The sequence below is a fragment of the Zosterops lateralis genome, assembly GCF_965231275.1.
Source record: "Zosterops lateralis genome assembly, chromosome: 1".
Lineage (NCBI taxonomy): Eukaryota > Metazoa > Chordata > Aves > Passeriformes > Zosteropidae > Zosterops > Zosterops lateralis.
The window spans coordinates 81,189,692-81,211,761 of NC_139762.1; the positions used below are offsets into that span (position 1 = coordinate 81,189,692).

General features: G+C 36.8%; 1 protein-coding gene across 14 annotated transcripts in view; it reads left to right on the plus strand.

Moving 5' to 3' along the window:
- SEMA5A (semaphorin 5A) overlaps positions 1-22,070 on the plus strand; it is a 310,831-nt gene that overhangs the window by 170,681 nt on the left and 118,080 nt on the right. For all 14 annotated transcript variants that reach the window (XM_083854446.1, XM_083854449.1, XM_083854445.1 and 11 more), the window contains 4 exons: positions 4,997-5,095; positions 6,246-6,459; positions 18,295-18,580; positions 19,633-19,768. In XM_083854446.1, coding sequence (XP_083710572.1) covers positions 4,997-5,095; positions 6,246-6,459; positions 18,295-18,580; positions 19,633-19,768 — 735 coding nt within the window. The remainder of the gene's footprint in view (positions 1-4,996; positions 5,096-6,245; positions 6,460-18,294; positions 18,581-19,632; positions 19,769-22,070) is intronic.

A 22,070-nucleotide genomic window follows, 5' to 3' on the forward strand; every position in this document is an offset into this window, starting at 1 on the left:
GTGATAATGCAAAAGAGCACGCTTTTATTCAGTAGAACGTGTTGTATAATTTGTTGTTGAGCAAAACTCAAAAAATCCCAAGGTTCAAAAAAATATTCCAGAAACTCTATCATCTAGTAGAGGAGGAATCTCTTCCACATAGTTATCTAATCACTGACTTTTAAATCTCTCCCATTAAACAGTTAATTTCCAGCTCCTTTTTTAGTAAGTGCTGGGAAATAAAATTGCAGTGCATGATTGTGTATTTGAGATTAGAGAGGAAGAATGGCCTCACTTCTGAAGCAGTGCCATGTTACACTGTGAGGTATAAAAAAGGAAGGACTTTTGGAAGCTCATATTTTAAGCAAATGTTTAATTTTCTAGTTGTTACTTTTCTCTAGAAAACTTATGCTTCAATATGTATCAAATATGCTTCAATATATCCCTCAAGCCTTTATCCTTGGCTTTCAGATGATGATACTTGGAAGTAAGGGAATAAAGCATCAATAAAATATCACAATGCATTGATCAAGGGGCATATACAGTAGAAACAATCCTGGTAGGAATGCTATCTGTAACTAAACATAAATGGCTTTGTTTCACAGTGATTTTCTGAGCTTAAGGCTGTGAGAATAACATTCAACTTGTGTGAAAGTCATAGTGCAGTGACTGTGATCTAACATGATGGATGGAAGTAATTGTAAATTCGAGACTATAGCGGTGTACTTTCAAATAATATGTTGACAACACTGTTACCACACATTTTATTCAACAGTGTAAAGCATCTGTTGCTATTAAATAATTTTATTAGGAGAAATGCACAACACTGGTGATACACATTTAAGAATGGGCCGTAGTGTAGTTTTTATTCATGCAGTTTCATTTATGCTCATCACACCCTTTTGAAGAAGATGATGATTGGAAGTTAAGCTGTCACTGTAAAATGGTATATATGCAATTCAAATAATGACATCTGGGATTGTTTCTTAGTATTGTTATTATTTGTCCAAAGATTTCATTTGTACCCATAGCCATGTTCCTCATTCACAGTCTAGAAGAGGAGTATAGTCTTTATGCTTCATTACATTAAAAAGAAATCCTTGGAGTAAATACTTCTCTTCTTATTGTTACCATTTGGGTTGCGGGTTTTTGTTGGTGTGCAGACTTGCTGGCCTGAAAGCTTCATATGGGAGTTGCTGGAGAATGCAGAGGATACCGTCTGAGAAAACCTACCCAGCTGGAATGACAACTGCCTTTTTGAACTTTCATGCCTTTTTTGTTTTCACTGATGTGGTCAAGGTTAAAATCGAAGATAAATTTATGACCAGAGAAAGGATAGCCAAATGATGTTTGTCTTTTATTGCCTTATTTCCAAGACTAAAGCAAGGTCACTATACTCTCTGTAGAAGGAGATGCATACAGAGCCTTCCCTTGGAAAAACTGGGAATCGTCAGATCAGGAGGAATTCATTCCAGGGCTACATTGTCCCTCTTCAGAGGAAATCTCTTTGCAAACACATTTCCAGTTACTCTTATCAGAAAAACTTGCTTGCTTGCCTGTTGTATAAATAGATGCAGCCCAAATTGCAGAGTGGCAGAGTTTCTGTAACATTTCTCAGGTGAATTCAGGTTTCAGGGCGGGCACATGTAACTGTAGGAAGACACAGGAAAGACTGGAGTTAAAATGTGTTAAGGCCAGCCCAGGCTGTGGCAAACGAGAGAGGAGGATTGCAGGGGAATGGCTGTGGATGGGTTATTCGGTCAGATCCTGGTTTCTCTAGAAGCTCTACTGACCACAGAGCAGCAGGAGGCCAATAAGTTCAGGTGGCAAAACCTGAACTCATTGCTTGAAAGTCACTTTAACTGATGGAGTGAATGCCCTGAGACCAGAAGGTGACTTTGAACCCTGAAGCAACTCAAGTAGTTTTTAGATAATGGTCAGTGAAACACAACTCTTTTTTTGTTCTTGAGAAAGAAGCTGCCCGGAATTTTTGCCTGTGGCTGTTATCAGTTGTTCTGAGGTTTATGCTTTAGAAGCCAACAAGGGAAAAGAGCTGAAGGGGAAAATATATAGGGACATCTGTCACATTTGACAGTGTAATGTGCACTTGACTTTTGAAGGCTGATGTTTGTTACTCAGACTTCAGACATTTATCTACCAATTTAAGCTTTTGCCTAAAATAGCTGGTGGCTACAAGAGTGAGCCCTGCAAAATTATATCCTTGTGGCCAGCATGCATTAGCATGTAGAAGTCTAGAACACCAGACACAATTAAGAGAATAAATTTCCCTATTCGTACTGACACTTGTGGTAGGGAATGCTAGAAAGGAAAAAATACAAATGCACTTGTTGAGAATGCATAAACCAAAGAGAGATTTAAAAAAAAATAATTCAAATTGAAATTAAATCCCATCTCTTGCTTATTTAAGATTATAAATCTGGGTGTGTTAGTATCTGAACCTTCAATAAAAGTATTAAAAAACTAAATGCAGATATGTTTAAAATGTTAACCTATACAAGAAATAGTGCTGAAAGAGGATACTTATTTTGCGGTCAGATTGACCTTGGACTCTCAAGGTAGTCTTAAGTAACAACCTAGCCTGCTTGGCTGCTGAATTGTTTCCTAATAGTCATATTTTGTTTCAGATATCCTGATACAGAAGTAGAAAGTGCTTCTAAATGTATTTCTTTGTTTCAGATATATTTTTTATAGGCAAATAAGAAAGTATATGACATAGAAGTTGAGAAGAGCTGGAGAGTAAGACTACATAAAAGATGACTACCAAACTTAACACCACACCAGACCTAAAAAATACTTTGACTGGAAGTCCTTTGCCACATCTACAACATACATCTCATTTTTGCATGTGTCAGAAGTGAACTAGTAGAGCCAGACTTTACTTTAGAGCTAGAAAAGTATCTCTGAGCAATACAAGTGACTAAATAGTGAAATCCTTCTTCAGTATGTTTTTGGGTGGTGATAGTTTTATTCACAACCATTTTATAAAAAAATTCTTTTGCATTAATGTGGATAGTTTTTTCGAATTAAAAAAGCAGACAATTAAAAACAGTTAGGGTTTTTCATTCCAGTTTTTGTACCATATTCCCAACAAAAATTCCATATGAGATGTCTTATTTGCCCTGTTGTAGTATGGATTGTTGTCAAGTTGGCACAGGACTCGGGAACATTAAAGGAAGAATCTTGTGATTCCCAAGAATGTCAGAGTTTAAGAAATTAGCATTATTTTTGAACAAAATGAGTGGGTGATCAGCGTGCAAGTAATTTGGAAATGATACTTTTTCAGGGAGCTCTGGATTATGAAGAGGAGAGGTTGGATGGATTGTAATGTCAGAACCCACTTATTTTTCCTACACGTACATTCCATGCCTTTTTTTGCAAAGGGCAGAATGGAAACAGAACAATGAATAAATTACTGTCTTACATTCTGTGAACCTCCTTGAGCACCCTTCCAACAAAAAAAAAAAACTCAGAAAACAATCCCCCAAAATAAGTTGCCTTCTAGTTTTGGGTTTTTTTTTTTGGTGATGGAGTTAAAACAGTCTAATGCAAGGAAACTACCAAAACTACCAACACTGCCAAGTTGTGAAATAACTACTTTTTAATGGCTTGTTGCATTGCCCAACTTGGTTATATGGTTGTGTATTAGCTTCTTTGTGGTTTAAAGGATATTAAGTTTTATAAGTTTCAGTATAAAAACTTCATAATTTTTACCCACTAGGAATCAAATGCTACTTCTAAGATGTTTGTCCCTTGCCCTTAAAGTCTCAAAGAGAAGCATTTAAAAGCTACTTTTTCATGAGAAAGTAATGCAAATGTGGGTTTGAAAGGTATTTTTTCCAAGAGGTAATTTTTTTCCTGAGATTTTCCAGAATTTTCAGGGGTTTATTTTTAACTTGACTTTTATAACGAAAGGCATAGAAGATGAATTCTAAAAGTTTTCTGAGAGACCTTTAAAATATCTTCCCCATCTTCTTTTGCAGTCTGTTTTGTACCTGTTCAATTTATTCAGGATTATATTTGTTGTCTTCCAGGATGAGAGTCTATTTTCAAGATAAACAAGCAATCCATTTAATATAACTGTGGGCCAGATAATGGGGCCTCTGTGCTATTGCTGTTATACGGATTTACTTACATGATTTCACTTAATATCGGCTAGAATTGCATACCTGTATTTTCACAAGGTTTTTTTCAGACTTTGTATGAGACTTATTTTGTGGTGAATGCTAGAGAGCATTCAAATCTAAGTTTCCAGGAAACTTTATTTTCTCCAAGCATATTGTTGATCATTTTGTTGGATATGGACATTGATTTTTTTCAAGAGATGTGTTTGAATTTTTTCCCCGTATAGTTCTGGAAGATTTTTAGTATTGCAGAACAAAGGTTTCTGTTTGAATTAACAATAGAAATTGCTGTTGATTTCTAGCTCCTGAAATGAGAGGTATGAACATCACAAAACCTTTGAATTAAGAGGAAAGGAGATGTTTCTAATAAAACACATAGGATAAATTATGAAATTAATGGTAACAAATCTGCATCTGAACATGTCAAGAATTTTATTTTTACTAGTCTCACTATATTTTTGTTACTGACAACCTGTTCTTTCCTCACAACTTCCTTTCTTGGCCTAATCTGTCTTTGAAGTCAACATCTCATCTCCTGAGACAGTACTGTATTATTTAAGTTGGCGTCTATCAGATCATCTATCTGAACTATCAGTTCAAAATTTAGGTAAGCCTTTGAAATATATCCTGAGAGGAAATCTTCAGTACTAGAGAGGTTTATTGTTATCCTATTAAGAACTTTTCAGAAAGGTAGGTAGATGCATGTGTGTGAATAAGAAATCTGTGCATATTGTGATTGTTAACTCAGGTATGCTTAAGCCTTGTTTACCTAAAATTTTTCTGTGTGGATAAACAACCATGGAAAGCAAAGTGTCATTATTCCCTTCTGTACTCTGCAGTATCACTGAATATATTCTTTCTTTTTTGTGTGGCAGGAGGAATGCCAGAACTATATTCGAGTGCTTCTTGTTGGAGGCAACCATCTCTTTACCTGTGGAACCAATGCATTCACTCCGATCTGCACCAATCGCACAGTAAGAGTTGAATGTTTTGCCCCACAAGCTGGAGTCCCTATTCTGAGCCAGCAGATTAAAAGGCAGAACATGTTGTGGCTGAGAACTGGCTATTTGTGTATTGATGGGTGAGCTGAGGTGTAAAGGGCTGATTTAGCTGGTGGCAGGAGGGCTAACTGGTCTCTTTTTTGCAATCTTTTCCTCAGATGTGGGAGACACAGCTATGAGCAGCTCAGTTCCTCCTACATGCCAATTTTTATGAACCCTGGGTGTTTGTTTATAAGACTTCTGCCACTGTCAGTTTTGATTGGCATCAATAAATAGGTTTAGTTACCAAATGTGGTTGCGTAGCTGCATAGTGCGTATGTGTAATTCTGGAGGAATGAGAGCACCTGTATTAGTGATTTCTGACTGGTGAGAATGAGCAATCTTGACTGAGAAGATCTGTCATTCTGTGTTCAAAAAAGCCTAATTATACCATCAGTAATAGTCATAATAAGTATCAAAATGTCACTGTTTGGACTAGGCTGCCTATTGGTTTCAGGAGGGGAGAAACACTTAAATACAAAGAATAGCTTTATTATTAAAAAACACATTAACAGATTTATTATATTTAAACCCATTGCACCTTCATTTTCAAATAGCATATTAACATCATGCTGTGGTTAATGGCTGAAAGTATTTGGGCTACTAAATCAGAGAGAGTTCTGCTGAGTTTGAAAGCTCTTTTTCTTACTCTCATTTTTCATGTGAGATTTTTTCCTAAAACACACCAAGAAAAAAAATAAAATATTTTTTGTTGTTGTTGTCTGCTTTAGTGGATGCCTTATTGAATCTGGCAATCAGGTTTGGTTTTATTTTTCATAATAACAATTTTTGCAAAGGTAACTAATTTTTGAGCCCCTTCCAATAGAAAACATTTAGGCATAATGAATAATGACTGACATGTATGCTTTACATATCAAAATGGCAAAAGTGAGATCTGACGGCATTACAAGAAGACTTTCTATATGAGACAACTTCAGATTGATGTAGAGGTTGGCTCATCTCTGTTGTACAATAATGAAGTAGAGAACAGGTGTTTGTCATAGGACTTTGTTCAGATTGATGCACCTTGGCCGAAATGATAATTTTCAGGTCATTTAAATTCTTTTTTCTAATTCTTTTGCAGTTAAGCAACTTGGCAGAGATACATGACCAAATCAGTGGCATGGCTCGTTGTCCCTACAGTCCCCAGCACAATTCCACCGCTCTTCTCACTTCCAGTGGAGAATTATATGCTGCTACAGCCATGGATTTTCCAGGAAGAGATCCTGCTATTTATCGAAGTCTGGGAGCCCTTCCTCCTCTCCGAACTGCCCAGTACAACTCCAAGTGGCTGAATGGTGAGTGCTGGTGTACTGTAAGGCTCATCTTTTTAACTCATGTTCATCACATTCATAGTATTGAAATTCCATTCTGAGAATCTGAATGTTTTTGGAGTATTGTTTATTTAATTCTTAAATTATTTTGCTTTTTTATATATATTATTTTCCCAGTTATAAGTATTATGGAATTCAGTTAATATAGCTGTTGCAGGCACTGGGATGAGATGCACATACAGTGCTCTTACATGGCAAAGCTGAGTCAGCTTTGAGCAGCAGCTTGCATTGAGCATGTTTTTCTGAGTCTCTCAAAAACCTAAGGCAGAAAATAAACAGTTTAGAATGGACTGAATTCTCCTGGCTTTCCCTGCAGGTCACAGCCTTGACAGGCGGAAAAAGTTTGTCTTTCAAGCTGCTTAGGTGGCAGATTGACATTTTTGACACTTATTATAGCCAAAGGATAGGGACTAGTTTACAAAACATATCATAAAATTCTGCTCAGCAGTCAGTTTTGTGTCACAGACGTTAATCACGTGATGAGGATTTCAGCTGGGAGAAGCTGTAAACGGATAGGTATTCCTGAGATGTGACAGACTGAGTTGCCATTTTGTTTATTACCGAAAAAGGAAGCAGATTCTTCTAAAATGAAAAATATTATTAAACATGAAGTGTGAAATTATGTATATTATAATTTGCCCATGCCTGTTCCAGAAGGAAAAAAAAAAAACATAGTGCATTATATGTGACACAACAGTCACTATTACTACAGTATATTTCATGTTATGATGGGATTATTCTCATGCTGGAAATAAAATACAAATATAAATCCTTCTAGCTTCAGAACATTTGGTCAGCAGCAAGTAACAGATTTTAGTTTGAGTATATCAGTTTTCGTATAACATGAATGCTGAATTGTGCTTATACGATTGGTATGTTTTATTTTAACAATGAACCCATCAGAGGTAGCTCACAGAAATTTGTGACCTTTTCTGAAGGTTGGATGATTTTAGAATGTTAATTAACAAGAAAAGAAAAAATCCTAAATCGCGTGGAACATAACAGAATTATAGCAGTGCAAAAGTGAAGGGAAGAATGAACTCATTATACATATATCCCTGTTCAGGCACACTTTTTCCACTCAGCTTGATATTGGAACTAATTGCTGTGCCACACCTGTGTGCTTTTGTCAAAGGGGAAAAAGTCTTTACACAGAATTTGCAGCTTAACTGCATATTTTTATGCCAAAGGCATGCTAAAATTCGCACTAGGCTTCTCTAATTAATGATATTCACTGTATTCACATTTTGTCTATTAAAAGCTTCAGATGTACTTATACATTCTCCGTTAGAGTTCATTGTTCTGACTCAAAACTGTTTATAATTAAGTTACCAGGAAACTGTAGCTTTTATCTTTGGGGAGGAAGAACAAGATGAGTTTTGTAATTGGAGCCAGATAAAGTAAGTCCAATAAAAGACTGAAAGCAGCCCAGTAAACTATATTAAAGGAGGGGAGAATATTTTCTTAGGTAGCTAGGAGTGGGGGATTCATCTGCTTGAGTTGGGGATTCATCTGCTTTTATGTCAATTTGCATGCTTTTATGATTCAGTGCCAAGCAACCACATCAGTTTTTCAGTGCTTGGACTGAAGGGAAGATTTTGCTATTTTCACTGACAAAGTAACACAGATCAATAATCCTGCAAGAAAAGTAAGGCATCAACTGGAATGGAAGCTCCCTAGTCAATATCTGTTATGCAGCAGTAGTTCACAGTTACCGTAATTCAGCCTCATTTGAGGCGTTCATGTGCATGTCTGTCAGTGTTTCCCATTCAAAGTTTTCTGTGGAAGCACCCTGTATTTTTTCATTTAGATTTTCTGCTCCATGAATCATGTTGGACCGAATCAAATCATCTCTGGGGGTGATGGTTGTACTCTGAAACACAGCTGATTATCTTGTTCTGTGCTTGTTCTGTGCTATGCAATAAAGGCATTGTTTATTTTAGTGGCTAGCACAGCAAATTCAGAGATCTTCAATCCCATCAGTCAGGCAAAAAGGACATGACTGTGTGCCTAGGCAGTCTTGGTGTTCACTGCACCTTTTGGTGCAGGATGTTGACTTGAAAAGCTCTGAATCTTCATCACGGGAGAAAACTTGTTCCTAATCTTACTTATCAGAAGGTCTGAATTCACAGGAACAGTGCAGTGGAGGAAGGAATATACAGTGCAGGAGGGAAAAATGGAGCTGATGTGTGGTAGTGGCTCAGGTGAGATCCCATATTACTGTGAGGTGATTTCAGCTTCTGGAATCACAGATTTCACAAATAAAACACATGTTGTTGACCTGAGTTCAGGTTCAGTTCTGGTTCAGACAGAGTCATGTATTTATTATCAGATCCTGCCTTTTCCTGGGGGCTTGGTAGGCCTGGAAGCAATCCACATTAGCCGAGTACATAAGTTAGCAGCTATTTACTGAGCATCATTCTGATCAGTTGCTTAACATTAGAAGATTATGGAGAAATCGTGGAACTTTCATTTCTGAATTATCATTTTCTTGATGCACTCAACAGTTAGTTGTCTGGGGGGACAAAGAGTTGATTAGTTCAGTTAAGAGTATTAATTATTCAGTGTATGCGTTAAATTAACCTACAGAAGTCTGCTGAGAGAATATAACTGAAAGGGAAAAGGAAAATTAATGTGAAGCACAAAGATTTTGAATGGGCACAAATCCAAAACTTTGGATGGATAGCACAGCTACCCTGCCAACATAGAAACCCTGTTTCTGACTGGAGCTAGTTGTTGTGGAGCCGTCTTTGAGGCTCTCCGAGCATACTGTTTGTTCACCTACTAGAGAACTTGCTTCAGGATTTAACTCCGTGAATTTTGTCTGGTTTAAAAAGTTTTATTGGCAGAAAGGACAGTTCACCAAATGTTACAGATATCTGCACACTTCCCTAAAGTTTTTTCCTATTTGCAAAATTTTAAAGTGTGCACAGTCATGCCATCTTCATTGATGCAGGAAAGAAGCATCTGGTGGTACTTACTGAACTTAATCTCTTTTAAGATTTACAGTAGTAATTTATTCAGCTCTTGAATATCTCAGAATAAGATCACCAGTTAATTTTTCTTTTACTTCAGAACTTCCTTCTGCTTTTAGAAAAAGAAATTGTGTTCCACTTATCTATGCTATTTCTGTCTTTCTGGTGCTCCTGTAGACAAGATCAACTGCAGCTGGCCCAAAGGCAGTGAGCAGGTTTTTGACCACAGCTGTAACCATGCAGAAATTCTGCTCCTCTCCATGGCAAGATGCCCCTGAAGCACCAGGCTGCTGTAGTGGTATGACCTGAGCACTCACCTTAGTTCAACAGGGGTTAGGCTGCTCACAAAGAATTTATCAAATGACAGTGCAGGGAGAGACAGGCCCTGCTTTATCCTCTTGCCAACCCTGTTGGTACTTTGTACCTATGTCACTGTTCTCAAAAGGGAACACAATCACCCAGAGGAGTTAATGAGGGCTGCAAACCAGCTCCCTCCCCATCCAATGGCCCAGCTGGCTCTAGGATAGTAAGCCTACAAATGTGAAATAGAGAACCTAACTGTCCTTCCCATGATGTCATATTTTGGCCTTCTCTTTCCCCATGTAAAGGAAAATGTGTTGCCTGAAGTTACTCACCTGAATATGTATATGTGCACAAACAGATAAAGAAAGTGGAAAGACTGCTTACCAGTAATTTACTCTGCAAGGTGTCCTGTTCTGCTGTGTACCCTCTCTTTCTCTCTGAATCCATGTTCAAGTGTTTCTGTTCTTAAGAGAAACAATTCAAAGCGATAGAGCACACACTGAGGATTATGTCTAAAAAAGACATATCTCCCACTGATATCTTCTTCTGACCAGAGCAGTCAGCAAGGCCCTGAGCTTCAGCCAAATGCTCAGGTCAAGAAAGGGCAGCATGTTCCTGGAATGTCTTAAAATTTCCCTTTTAGTGGTTCATAAGAAGAATAGTCTGCCTTAGCAGTCTGCTTTGGACATTATTAAGTGATAAAAAATAAATTATTCTTTCATTAAGCTGGCATGCTGTCTTTTTCAGTGTCTTTAAGCTCTCAGTATAACAATGTTTAAGTCATATCTAGAGTTGATGTAGTATGCTTCTTATTAGACTTTACTGTTGAGTTGATCTGCAAAGTGCAGCAGGGGCATAATTTGTCATAGTTTGCTCTAGAGAACAGAAGTAAATCTATTAGCTATGTTTGCAGTCCACAGTTGCAGTGTGTCCAGATTGGCAAGGAAAAGTCTTCACTATTTAAACTTAGAAACCTTTTCTCTAGTCCAACATTTGCAGTTAGTAAAGGTATTACTCCTTTAAATCACTAAACATGATCTGATACCTCAGTGTGATAGTTGGCCTTAGTCTATAATGTCTGTTTGCTTCCCTCAGCCAATAAAAGGGCAAAACATTTAAAAAAAAAAAAAAAAAAAAAAAAAGGGAAAGGAAATCCCTGTCTGTTTCATCATACAGAGAAACACTATGACCATTGGTTTCATGATATGTCTAATGCCTTTCCTTGCAATTTCATGTGTCTTCAACTATCTTGAAATGATTGCAGCTGTTTTCTTTACCCTAGACATGCAGTGATAGATGCTTTTGGAACATATTAAATTAATAATAACTGTGTTCTAAATGTCACATCATTTCATCAAACCATAGATGATTAAAATGTAATCCTACATCAGGTGTAGCGATAAAATAAATAACATAACTAAAATAAAATAAAATATCTTCCAAATCAGAAGCCTTTCCATCTGAGGAGATGAGTGTTTGGATTGTTCTGCTTTACTGGTAGACGTAATATTACCATTTTTCCTCTTGCCGTGGTTCTTCTGAGATCACTTTCTTAAAAACACTTATAAAAAGGTTATTAATCCAGAGCAGATACTTTTAGTCTTCACAAGCAATAGTAAGACTAAAGTTATTACAAAGGTGGATTGGTTAGTGGGGTTTAATACACTTCTGAATCAATGTCTATTATTGTTTGTTAGCTGACTTTTATTATAACTTTTGCTGCTTGTAGGATGTGTAGGGAGAATTTATGATTTAAGAATAAAAATTAATTCTTTCAATTCTGTCTGTAAGGATTAATGGAAATGGCTATAATAATTCAGTGTTATCCTTTCATTTTTCTGGGTTTTAATGAAAAGCCTTGTAATTACCTAGTGCAAGCTTTTCTTTATTATGTAATATTTCATGTAACTCAAAACCAGCATGTGCTTGAATGTGCAATGTACTCTTTCAGATAAGAGACAATTGAAAATGTGCAAAGCACATTCTACCAGTTTTGCTTATTTTGTAGGAAGATAAATAATTACATTTCTTTGGTTGTGCCACCCATAATGTTGGTCCTTTTCTTTTCTGTGTATCATCATTTTTGCCAGTATCCTGAAATAGGAGAGAAAATACCTACTGTTTTTGAAATCTTCTCCCTGATGAGAGTGACAGGTGGGAGAGCAATAAGTTGGTGTGAGGTGGAGGTGCCTCCCCTGATTTCCTTTTTCCAATACCAGATTGTTATTACAAAACTCCTTCATAGCATTTCCTTACCTCTTTGAAATGGTCGACAAGAAGCACTACCCATGGAGTAAGGATATTTTTACTTCTTATCTACTCTAGGTAAAACAGCAAGGTCCACCTAACATTTATTAAAGACACTAGGAGGCTATTGATGACAGCCTGTTCTTTTATATCTCATCTAGCCTGGTTGTGTCAGGTGCCAGTCAGAGAGGCAGAATGAGGAAGGAGGACAGTTCTGCAAGCAGATCATCTGTTCCCAACTGCAGAGAGGCACAACAGGAGAGTGAGCCTCATTAATGCACAAAACTATGATACACAGTGACCCAGAGAGAATGAAAGAACTTTGGACTGAAATGCATATCAGTCAGGGGAAGGTGGAGAATTTCAAATTTCAGGGAACATGAACACATGAAAACTAGCATTTATCAAAGAAAGGAGGGGATTGAAAGGTTACCTGAATATGAGGAATAATGTCTTTACTGCATGAGTAACTGCACACTGGAACACACTACCCAGAGAGGTTGTGGAATTTCATTCACTGGGAATATTCAAAAACAGTCTGGACACAATCCTGTCCAATGTACTTTAGGATGACCTGACTTGAGCAGGGAGGTTAGACCAGATGACCCTTCTAACCTGACTCATTCTGATTTTGTGTGATCCCATGACAGAAATATTGGATGGAATTTCAACAGCAGACATACCATGCCTTAAGGTAAAAGGGGAAGAGAATGATTATGAAATTGGTTTCCTTTTTGTTATATAAAAAAGAGAAAAAAATAGAAAAAGAGGAACAGGTTGCAATGTGTTGATGCTGTCTGTATTCCAGGCACTTACCAACAAAGCCTCTCTGTCACTCCCGTCCACAGCTGGATGGGGGAGAGAAAATATAACAAAGGATTCATGAGTTGAGATAAGGACAGGGAGAGATCACTCACTAAATATCATAATGGGCTAAACAGGCTCAAATTAGAGATATGAATTGCTAACAAAATCAGAGCAGGATAATAAGAAGTAAAATAAAACCTTAAAACCCTCCACCTTCTCCTCCATTTTGAGTGAATTAATGAAATCACTATGTATTTTTCACCCTTGCCCCCTTGCCCCTGCATACACAGGTGTCTATACAGTGAACATAGGTGACAAAATCCACTGAACTCCAGGTGTGACTTTCAAGGGCTTCAGTGAGTAATAGGCTAGAGTAGAGAATGGTTTCTGTAACTAAGTTTGTCCCTGGCAAATTTGCATCAGCAAAATGATATAATAAATTGCAAAGTATTATGCCATGTAAGAACACTTTACCTTGAAAATGAAAGAGATTTATTTAAAATAAACAACAGGAAATACAGCAAGGAATTTTGTAATACCATATTTGAAAACAATTTTTCAGAAAAGAAATAATTGCATTTCAGAATTTATTAGGGTACATCAGTAAAAAAGTAATGAGTGCATCCACTTTTATGATTATGCTGAATTGTATTATAAAATCTATCAGCAATATAACTGGAGATTGGAAAAAAAAATGTCTGGGATACACAGTTTTAGTGTATTTTGCTGTCCTTGCTCTTCCTTACCTATAAAATTTTCAATTTAGCAAAAGGAAATGAATGTAAAAGAAGTCATGGAGAGCTAAGGCATTGCAAAGGAAATAGTCAAAATAGATTGGTAGCCAGTTACTCTATGGCAGGTTGGCATTTTTAGAATGCATCATAGGTAATTGTGAAACACAGAGGAAAAATAGCTATTAATAAACCATTTCCAGCAGTTTCATACAGGACTTAACATTTTACAGTTTAGCTCCTGAGGGGATGGATATAACAGTGCTGACCACAAGTTATGTATTACTTTTGCGACATATAATGCTGTAGGAAACTTTTATTCTGTGTGAGTAAAATTTGCCCCTAAACCTTCATGAGCGGTGATTCCTTGATCAGCCTAATGCAAGATCTGTACTATTTTTCCAACAGCTGCAAAGGGCCACAACTAGATGAATATACTTAATGAATATACAGAGATGGCAGAATGCAATTGCAACTGGACTTTTTTGATTATGTTAATAAGATGAAAAGAAATAATACTGACTGGCACATCTGAAGCTTAAATTCTTTCCATTATTTAAGTGTCCCTTTTGAAAAGCATTTCTAGCTGAAATGTGAAATTTATTCAAAAAAATTCAAATGCATCTTTCTAGAATTTAATGCTATTAAACATTTGGCTGAATACAATTATTTGGAAGAAATGTGTCTTGAGACATCAACAGTATGGTGTGATTCATTGATCTAGTGAGGTCAGTGAACAAGTGAACAAGTTTCAGAGAGGTGTCATTCAACATTAGAGCAGTATCTAGATTCCTAAGATCTTGAATATATTATGTATTCATATATCTTTGTGTGTGCGTCTTATTTTGTGTGCAAATATACATATATAATCTGATCTGTGTCTAAATCCAAAAAAAAAAAAATAAATTTCAGCTTTCTTTTAACATTTCTGGGGTTAATTTCAGTTTTGATTGGGTCTTTGAATGCCTTGCACTTCAGATGTGAATGGTAACATCTCACAGGGATAGACAGTGGAAATCACAGCTCTTACTTACTTAGAGTAGGCTTTGGAGCTTTAAATCCTTAAGGTTAATTGCTGTTACCTTCTTAAAGAAAGTTGGATCATTTCCTGTCATTTGGTTCACTCTGGATGCAGTACCATCCACTAACTATGTAAATTAAGCTATGTTAGATTGCTTCAGAAGAAGTGAAGTTACATGGATTAAAAAGCACCAGCAAACTTTCTCGCCCTAAGTTCAGACAGCAAGAAGCAGCCAAAACTACCTCAGGTGCTCTAAGGGCTCTTTCAGACCCCTGATTCTCATTTATATCCACAGAAAAATTCCTATACAGTTCGTCTTGTCCTTTTACCCACTCAGACAGTATCCACATCATTAAATAAAAAAGGCACAGGAAATAAGCTTATGCATGACACCTTTGGTGGGTGGAAAGGGAGAATAATCTAAAAGGAATCATTGTGTCTTCCTGTTAAGTGCTTTCACATTAAGAAGAGAGACTGTGCTCCCCAGAAGATGAAGGTTTGTCTCCAACCTCCAGAAAAACAATCATACTATTTCTGGTTGAAGCACTATCTTAGCTTCATATGGTTAAGTTGTCTTTTCTGCAGTAACTTAGAAGAGTCTGTGAGCAAACTTCCTTGTTGGGCAGTCACACTGTTGTATGAAGGAAAAGGTAGAGTAAGCAAACTTCAGAAATAGCAGAGTAGTGTGTTTGCCCAGGGGCAGTACTAACTAGCCACCCAGCGCTTTCAGTGCTTGGGCTTGTGCTCTGTTTAGCACTGCTCTGTGATGTACACTGGAGATATTTTTTGGGTCACATCGACAAAGTCATTTTCTTGCTTTCCTGATTCCACTGGTTCCATTTAATTTAGGAAAGTCTAGTCAGCCTGACACATCTATAAATTGAGTATATAAAAAAACCCTATAAAGGTCGTATACAATACTTGTGACATTATTACAGGTTGACATTTTTGTACTAACTGTATCGTGTTGCATACCAGAAGCCTTGCACTTGTTACAGTGATCAGAAATCAGAAATGAGATGTGTTTGCCCTTCCAAGAACTATTTGCAAAGTCAGCATGAAACAAGATTCACTTAATTTGCTGCATTAAAAACTTACATGGTAAGGCCTCCATGTCAACAAATAGCAGTTCACAGCACAGTGTTTGGACACATAAGAATTGATTTTTCCTAGCTGAGAAGCTACTTTTTCCTTTGAAGTTTTGAAGTGACCCTGTTCATTTTTCCCAAAGAGAGAATGAAATACACAAAGTTTGACATAGTAATCCTTCCATATCCACTGAATTCCCTAAGGTAACTCTGAGATTATTACATTTAATACAAATGAAAGCAGTTTTCACAAGTTTCAACAGCAGGTCACAATTTCATCAGTTCATAATCAATAAAGTATGGGTGTTTGCAGATGTGTATATTGTTTCTCATTTTTGAAACAATGAAATATGAGTGCTAGGTATTTTTTATACATGTATTATAATTTCCAGTGCAGATTTAAAAAACTGTCTTTTGAAAGGTTGACAGGGATTTTCAAGAACCCTGAATACGTTCTGGATACATTTCATATTATTTTTACTCGTACAGTCTGTGAAGTTTGTTTTATTTTTGTAGTTCATCATTCTTTACGCTGAGTGCTTCCAATAGTGTTTTTTTAACTCTGCAGTGGGATCCTGTGCTGGCAGTGTAGAGACCTTTTATATTAGTGGGCCTCCAGTGAGAAGTATCTTCAGGCCTGATTGCAAGATAGAGCATCCTTTTTTAATGGTCATACAAAATGTTTTTTGTGGGTGGATCAAATTGAGTATTTACACAATAAAGCCTTGAAGCCTTTGAAACCTTTGAAGCTAAATCCCTATTGTAATGGAAGTTTTACACAGATGCGGAATGAAGATTTAAGGGTCTAGCAGGGTTAATAATTACTAAAAGTTTTATTCTTTGTGTATTGTCAGTAATTTTATTTCTTATGATATCATAAGTCCTGTCCAACTATTTCGCCTTTTTTATCCCTTTTTTTTAAAAGACACAAATGCACTGATTATATGTAACTTATGAAGGCTCAGGGCACCAAGCTCTTAAAATTGTTGGTTTGTGATCTGCCAGCAAAATACCTGTGCAGCTCCGAGTGTGGAGAAAATGTGGTGTATTCCAGGCTGCTCTCAAGGAAGCACTTCATAAAATAGAGAGTGAAAGTTATAGGGAGGAGTGAGAGCACTATTGGATCTGCTCAGCTTCATACATCTGAGGCAGCTCATAATCACTGCTGCCAAAAACCTACCCTGGGAACTCTCAGCACAGCAGATAGAGATGGAAGCAGCACAAGAGGCCACATTAGCTGGGATCTGGTCTGCCTTTGAAAAAGAGTTTTCTGAACGTTTGGACTGCTGTGAGGCAGTGCTAGCTTGCTTGCCTTTCTAGTGCCCCTCCAAAGTTCTGATAGGTTTGTGATACTCCTGTAAAATGCTGACATCGAATCATGGCAGCCTTTTTCTATATAATAGTGCTGTCAAAAAATGTTCACCTATTAATTTTATTTGAAGTGTTTCCTCACAACAGATGTTTTCAAAACAGTTTTGTTTATTTGTTTTCCCACTTCAGAGTAAAATTTGGAAATGAGAAACAAAACTTTTCTTGTTTCTCAGAGGTGTCAGTGTTCTCAAATGGTTCCTTGCACAAGTGGGGCTCTTCTTCACAAATCTGTGTATCAAAATTATCTTTCCTTTAAGAACTTACCGAGTTGTCAGCCTCCTCTAAGGTCATGGACTTTCCTCAGTTCTAGTAATCCTTACAGGAAATGGACCACATGCTTATTTTCTATGGTAACCACTGTTCCTTTTTTTCTTTTCTTTCAAGAAGAATTGCCATCTGTTGCTTTCCAGATTTTTTTCTTACATATTCTCTAATTTCTCCTTCATCACCATCGGGTTTTTTGATCCTTTTTTTGATCAGTTTTCAGTCATTTGTTTAAAGAAAGAAAAAAGAAATCTGTAATGCTCTCAAAAGCATTAAGCAAGATAGGGTTGAAATGCACTTATCTTACCATCAAATATTCTTGTGTAGTTCTCTTTTCTTTTAATTACAGCCTCTGAGCACATTTTTACTCACCATCAATTACCACCCATTATCCTGCTAATCTGGAGTAATGACATGGTGGCAAAGCAGAAACAGAGTTAAAAGATAAAGCAATTGCATTGTAAGAATTCACTTTGCCCTTATGTGAAGAATGAAAACTCTGAGACGCTTTTGATGGCCGAATACAGTGAGCTGGGCCAAGGTTGCCCAGCACAGTCATGTTCTATAAACAGAGCAAAACCTGTCAGGACACATGTTGTGGTTTGACCCCAGATGGCAGCTCAGCTGTTTTTTTGTCCTGGTGGGGTGGTCTGAGAAAGAAAAGGCCTTGGATCTGTATAAGTGCTGCTCAGGGATAACAAAAACATCCCTGAATTACCAGCACTGTTTCCAGCATAAATCCAAAACACAGTACCATGCTAGCTACTACAAAAAAATTTAACTCTACCCAGCCAACCCCAGCACATCATGATCATGTATCTCATAATCCCAGCTGGACATGAGCTGGCCTATTCAGATGTCATATCCCTAAAGGATATTAAAAAGTGTGTTTATCTAAATATAATGCTTGAAGGTAAATCCAACTTCTACATTAGTACGAGTGCATAGATCACAAGAAGGCAATAAATGATCTTTTCTTCTGTTATTTTCAGAGCCAAATTTTGTGTCATCTTATGACATTGGGAACTTTACCTACTTCTTCTTCCGGGAAAACGCAGTGGAACATGACTGTGGGAAAACAGTTTTCTCTCGTGCTGCTCGGGTGTGCAAAAATGATATTGGTGGCAAGTTTGTGCTGGAGGATACCTGGACTACCTTCATGAAAGCTCGTCTGAACTGCTCTCGCCCTGGAGAAATTCCATTTTACTATAATGAACTTCAGAGTACTTTCTTCCTGCCAGAACTGGACTTGATCTATGGGATTTTTACCACTAATGTGTAAGTAAACTGAATGATGTATTTTATTTTCTTGCTGTTTGTGACAGCAAAACTTAGAACTTCTGAGCTACTCTCTTCTGCATATGCCAAGTAAACATCATAAATTCAAACCACTGTTTTGCCTGATCCAGTGTTTTCTGTGAGCAAGTATCAGTTCCAAATGTTTCCCACATGAATTGTTGAAAACCCAAGAGAAGGAATAAATTCTTAATATTTTCTTACTGCAGGGAGCCAGTTGTATTTAAGATTATTCTGTCATATTCTTCACTTATTGTTAGAAAGTAATTAATTTTTATTTTTAATATTGAAATACATAAATTCTATATATATTTATGAAATAAATAATTTATAATTGTAATGTGACACGATCATGAATTTGACGTGATGGAATTCAACCATGCCATAAAGAACCCATATTACCTAAAATAGTACAAACGCAAGAAATTGTGTGTTTTGTCCAGCTGCCATTTATTGGTCTTTATTTTTTAACATGATATTTTGTAAGCAGTCCAAGTTGTTTCCTCTTGATGGCTTCTGCAACTTGCATTCTTATTGCTCTACAACATCTCTTGGAAGACAGGATTTTTGTGGACGTGTCTTATCCAGGGATTCTGTAGGATCTAGAGACATACCATACGTTTAAAATCCTTACTTATCTCATGCAGGCATTTTTTTTATGGAAGAAAATTTATTGAACCCTGAGAATAATATCATCCTGAACTTTGTTCTGAGAAAAAAATGTCCCTAGTGCTTCTGATTATGTGTGGAAGTGTAGCAGTATGGTATTAGAAGTATAGTATAGAGCAGCAGCAGAAAGTAGGAAGTTCTGAGTTCTTCCCCACACCAGCTTCTTGTTAAGGCTGGCAAATATTTTAAATGCAATGACTATGCTAAATCATGTATCATTATCTTGAGATATCATCTCCTGGCTGATCATATCTGCTTCATTAATTTCTTGAAGGATTGAAGAGTTACTGCCTTTTTTATTTATTTTTCTGCAATTTGACTTCTTAATGTTATTACATAGGTTAATGTATTTATTTCTTTTGCAGGAACAGCATAGCAGCCTCAGCAGTTTGTGTTTTCAATCTGAGTGCCATAACTCAGGCCTTTAATGGACCCTTCAAATACCAGGAGAACTCTCGCTCTGCTTGGCTTCCATATCCAAATCCTAACCCTAATTTTCAGGTATGGATCCATGGGAGAAGGACAATATTTTATATGAGCTTTCCTCTAAGTACTGTATGATTCATAAATTATAAATCCAGTTTTGCACTATGTTGTAGCCTAAGACCTTAAAAAACCCCTAAATTTAAAAAAGTGCTTAGGAGACTTATTCAACATTTTTATTTTTATTTTTACATATTTATTTCAACATATTTAATTTTATTTTTATCCTTCCACAAAATAATTTGGATTGAAAAACAGATGTACTTTGATGGATAAGAGAAAAAAGGCTTAACTTCAATCTTCTGTCAAAATAAAACACTATAGTTATCTGTCAAGGTGACATTAACTCCTTGTCTGGAGGATGATCAAACGGCTATTTTCTTTTACATTGCATTTGTGTTATTAGGACTTAAAAAATGAAACAGTGTCTGGCAGAAAAAAGAAAGTGAGAGGGAGGTGGTAAGGAGGAATGGTCATAATTTTATATGTTTTCATGTGCAAGGTGGTCTAGACTCCTTGAAGAGTCAGATTAAAAGAATTTGTGACATGTTCTGCCCCTCATTTGAACTTGTTGGCCTCAGAGGGTGTAATAATCTGCAGCTGGCTGACAGAGTAAAACCACTTAGTCCAAGGTGGTCATTTAGAGGAACTCTACAAAAAGAAAGGGGTATTTCAGTAAGCACATATGCATTGTTTTAGTCTTTTGCAACGTCACTGCTCCTACTAGGACAATTGTAATGCCAGGGAGATGGAAGGAAAAGCAACATTAATGTAGTGATTAACAACAATAGCTTTTCATCAGGGTATTTAAGTGTAGTCACCTCTATCCACCTTTCACCCTCCCTTAATCTCAATGCAATTTCACAAGTTCACTTCTGCTCCTGGAACAGCCTTCCCTAGCTTGTAAGAGCTGTAAGATCTTTGCTAGTGTGCAAAAGAATCACCCATTGGGGAATGTCAGTAAATTACTTCCTGATCTTTGCAAATGAAGGAAAATAAGGTACAGTTTACAGGCTAGAGCCACGTAACCTTTCCTAAGTAGTATGTTTATCATCAGCCAAGTGACAAGACTCTTAAGTACACCAGGATCCTGCAGAAGCAGGCAGTATTTGTATACAGCTTTTCACCTGCTATAGAAGGTACAATACTTGTATTGTCAAAAAAATAATAGAAAGAGGGTCTAAGAGAGGTCAGATTTTTGAAGGAGAAAGCCTGAAAAAATGCTTGTATGTAAAAATCTTACCGCCTTTCTGACTAGGTAAGCACATCCAATAAAACTTATTAAACTCTCCCTACAAACGTTGCATTAATGTGGTGTTAATTATTGTGAGAGTAGCCCATACTGAATGGTACTTACAAAGAAAGATGACAGCCTGATGGCTGTGTAAAAACAGTTTAAGTCTCTGCTGTACTGTTAGTGCACGTTTCCAAGTCCCAGTCAAGACAGGTGTTGAAATTTATTTCTTAGATGGCCTGGCTGATTTTAATACAGCTGGTACTTCATCCAATTTACAGGAACAGTGACAACAGTTCTATCATATCTCACTGAGCTACAAACAGCTTTGAAGGCAGAGCTAGTGTTAAAAGCTGCAGTGTGGCCTTTTACAATACAATATTGAAGGCAATTGATGTCAACTAATCTCTAGGTATCTCTAGTGATGTCCAACTTCTCTTCTTTTGCCGATGCTGCTTTTTATTCCCTGGAATAATTTTCTGCTACATTTCTGGCTCCATAACTGCAGTAAATGATGCATACTAGAAGCTAGTCTAATGCTTAGAGCTTGAACCATTTTTTGTGACTTGATTTTGTGACTATAGAGTACACACCTCACATAGAGGAAATATATTCCTTGACTGAGTCATTGGTTTCCTTCCAAGAAAGGACTTATCTTTTGTAGAGTCCTTATGATAAAGGATCAGAAGTTCTGTTTGTGTAGTCCTAGAAGTAGATTTATCCTCTGAGTATTCACCTACTCAGTAGCAACAGAGAGAAGTATGTGATTTGAAGGAAGACTACTGCTGCATAAATATAGTTATATCAGACATCGTATTTTTGATGCTGGATTATATCAATGAAATATTTTTTTTGTTTTAGAATACTATTGGAGTCCCAGTTTTGAGGAACATCATTTTCTTCAGAGATTGTTGCTTTTCTCTTTAGACAGGGTCTATCATAAGGCCAAGGACTGTTTGCATTTCAGTGTACTATGAGTATTCAGCTGGAATTTTTCCTGCTTGATAGATCCAGAGAACTTTTTTGGCGTGGTTTATTTTTTTCACTGGTCTGACATACAGAGCAAGTAACTGTTTCCTGACACTT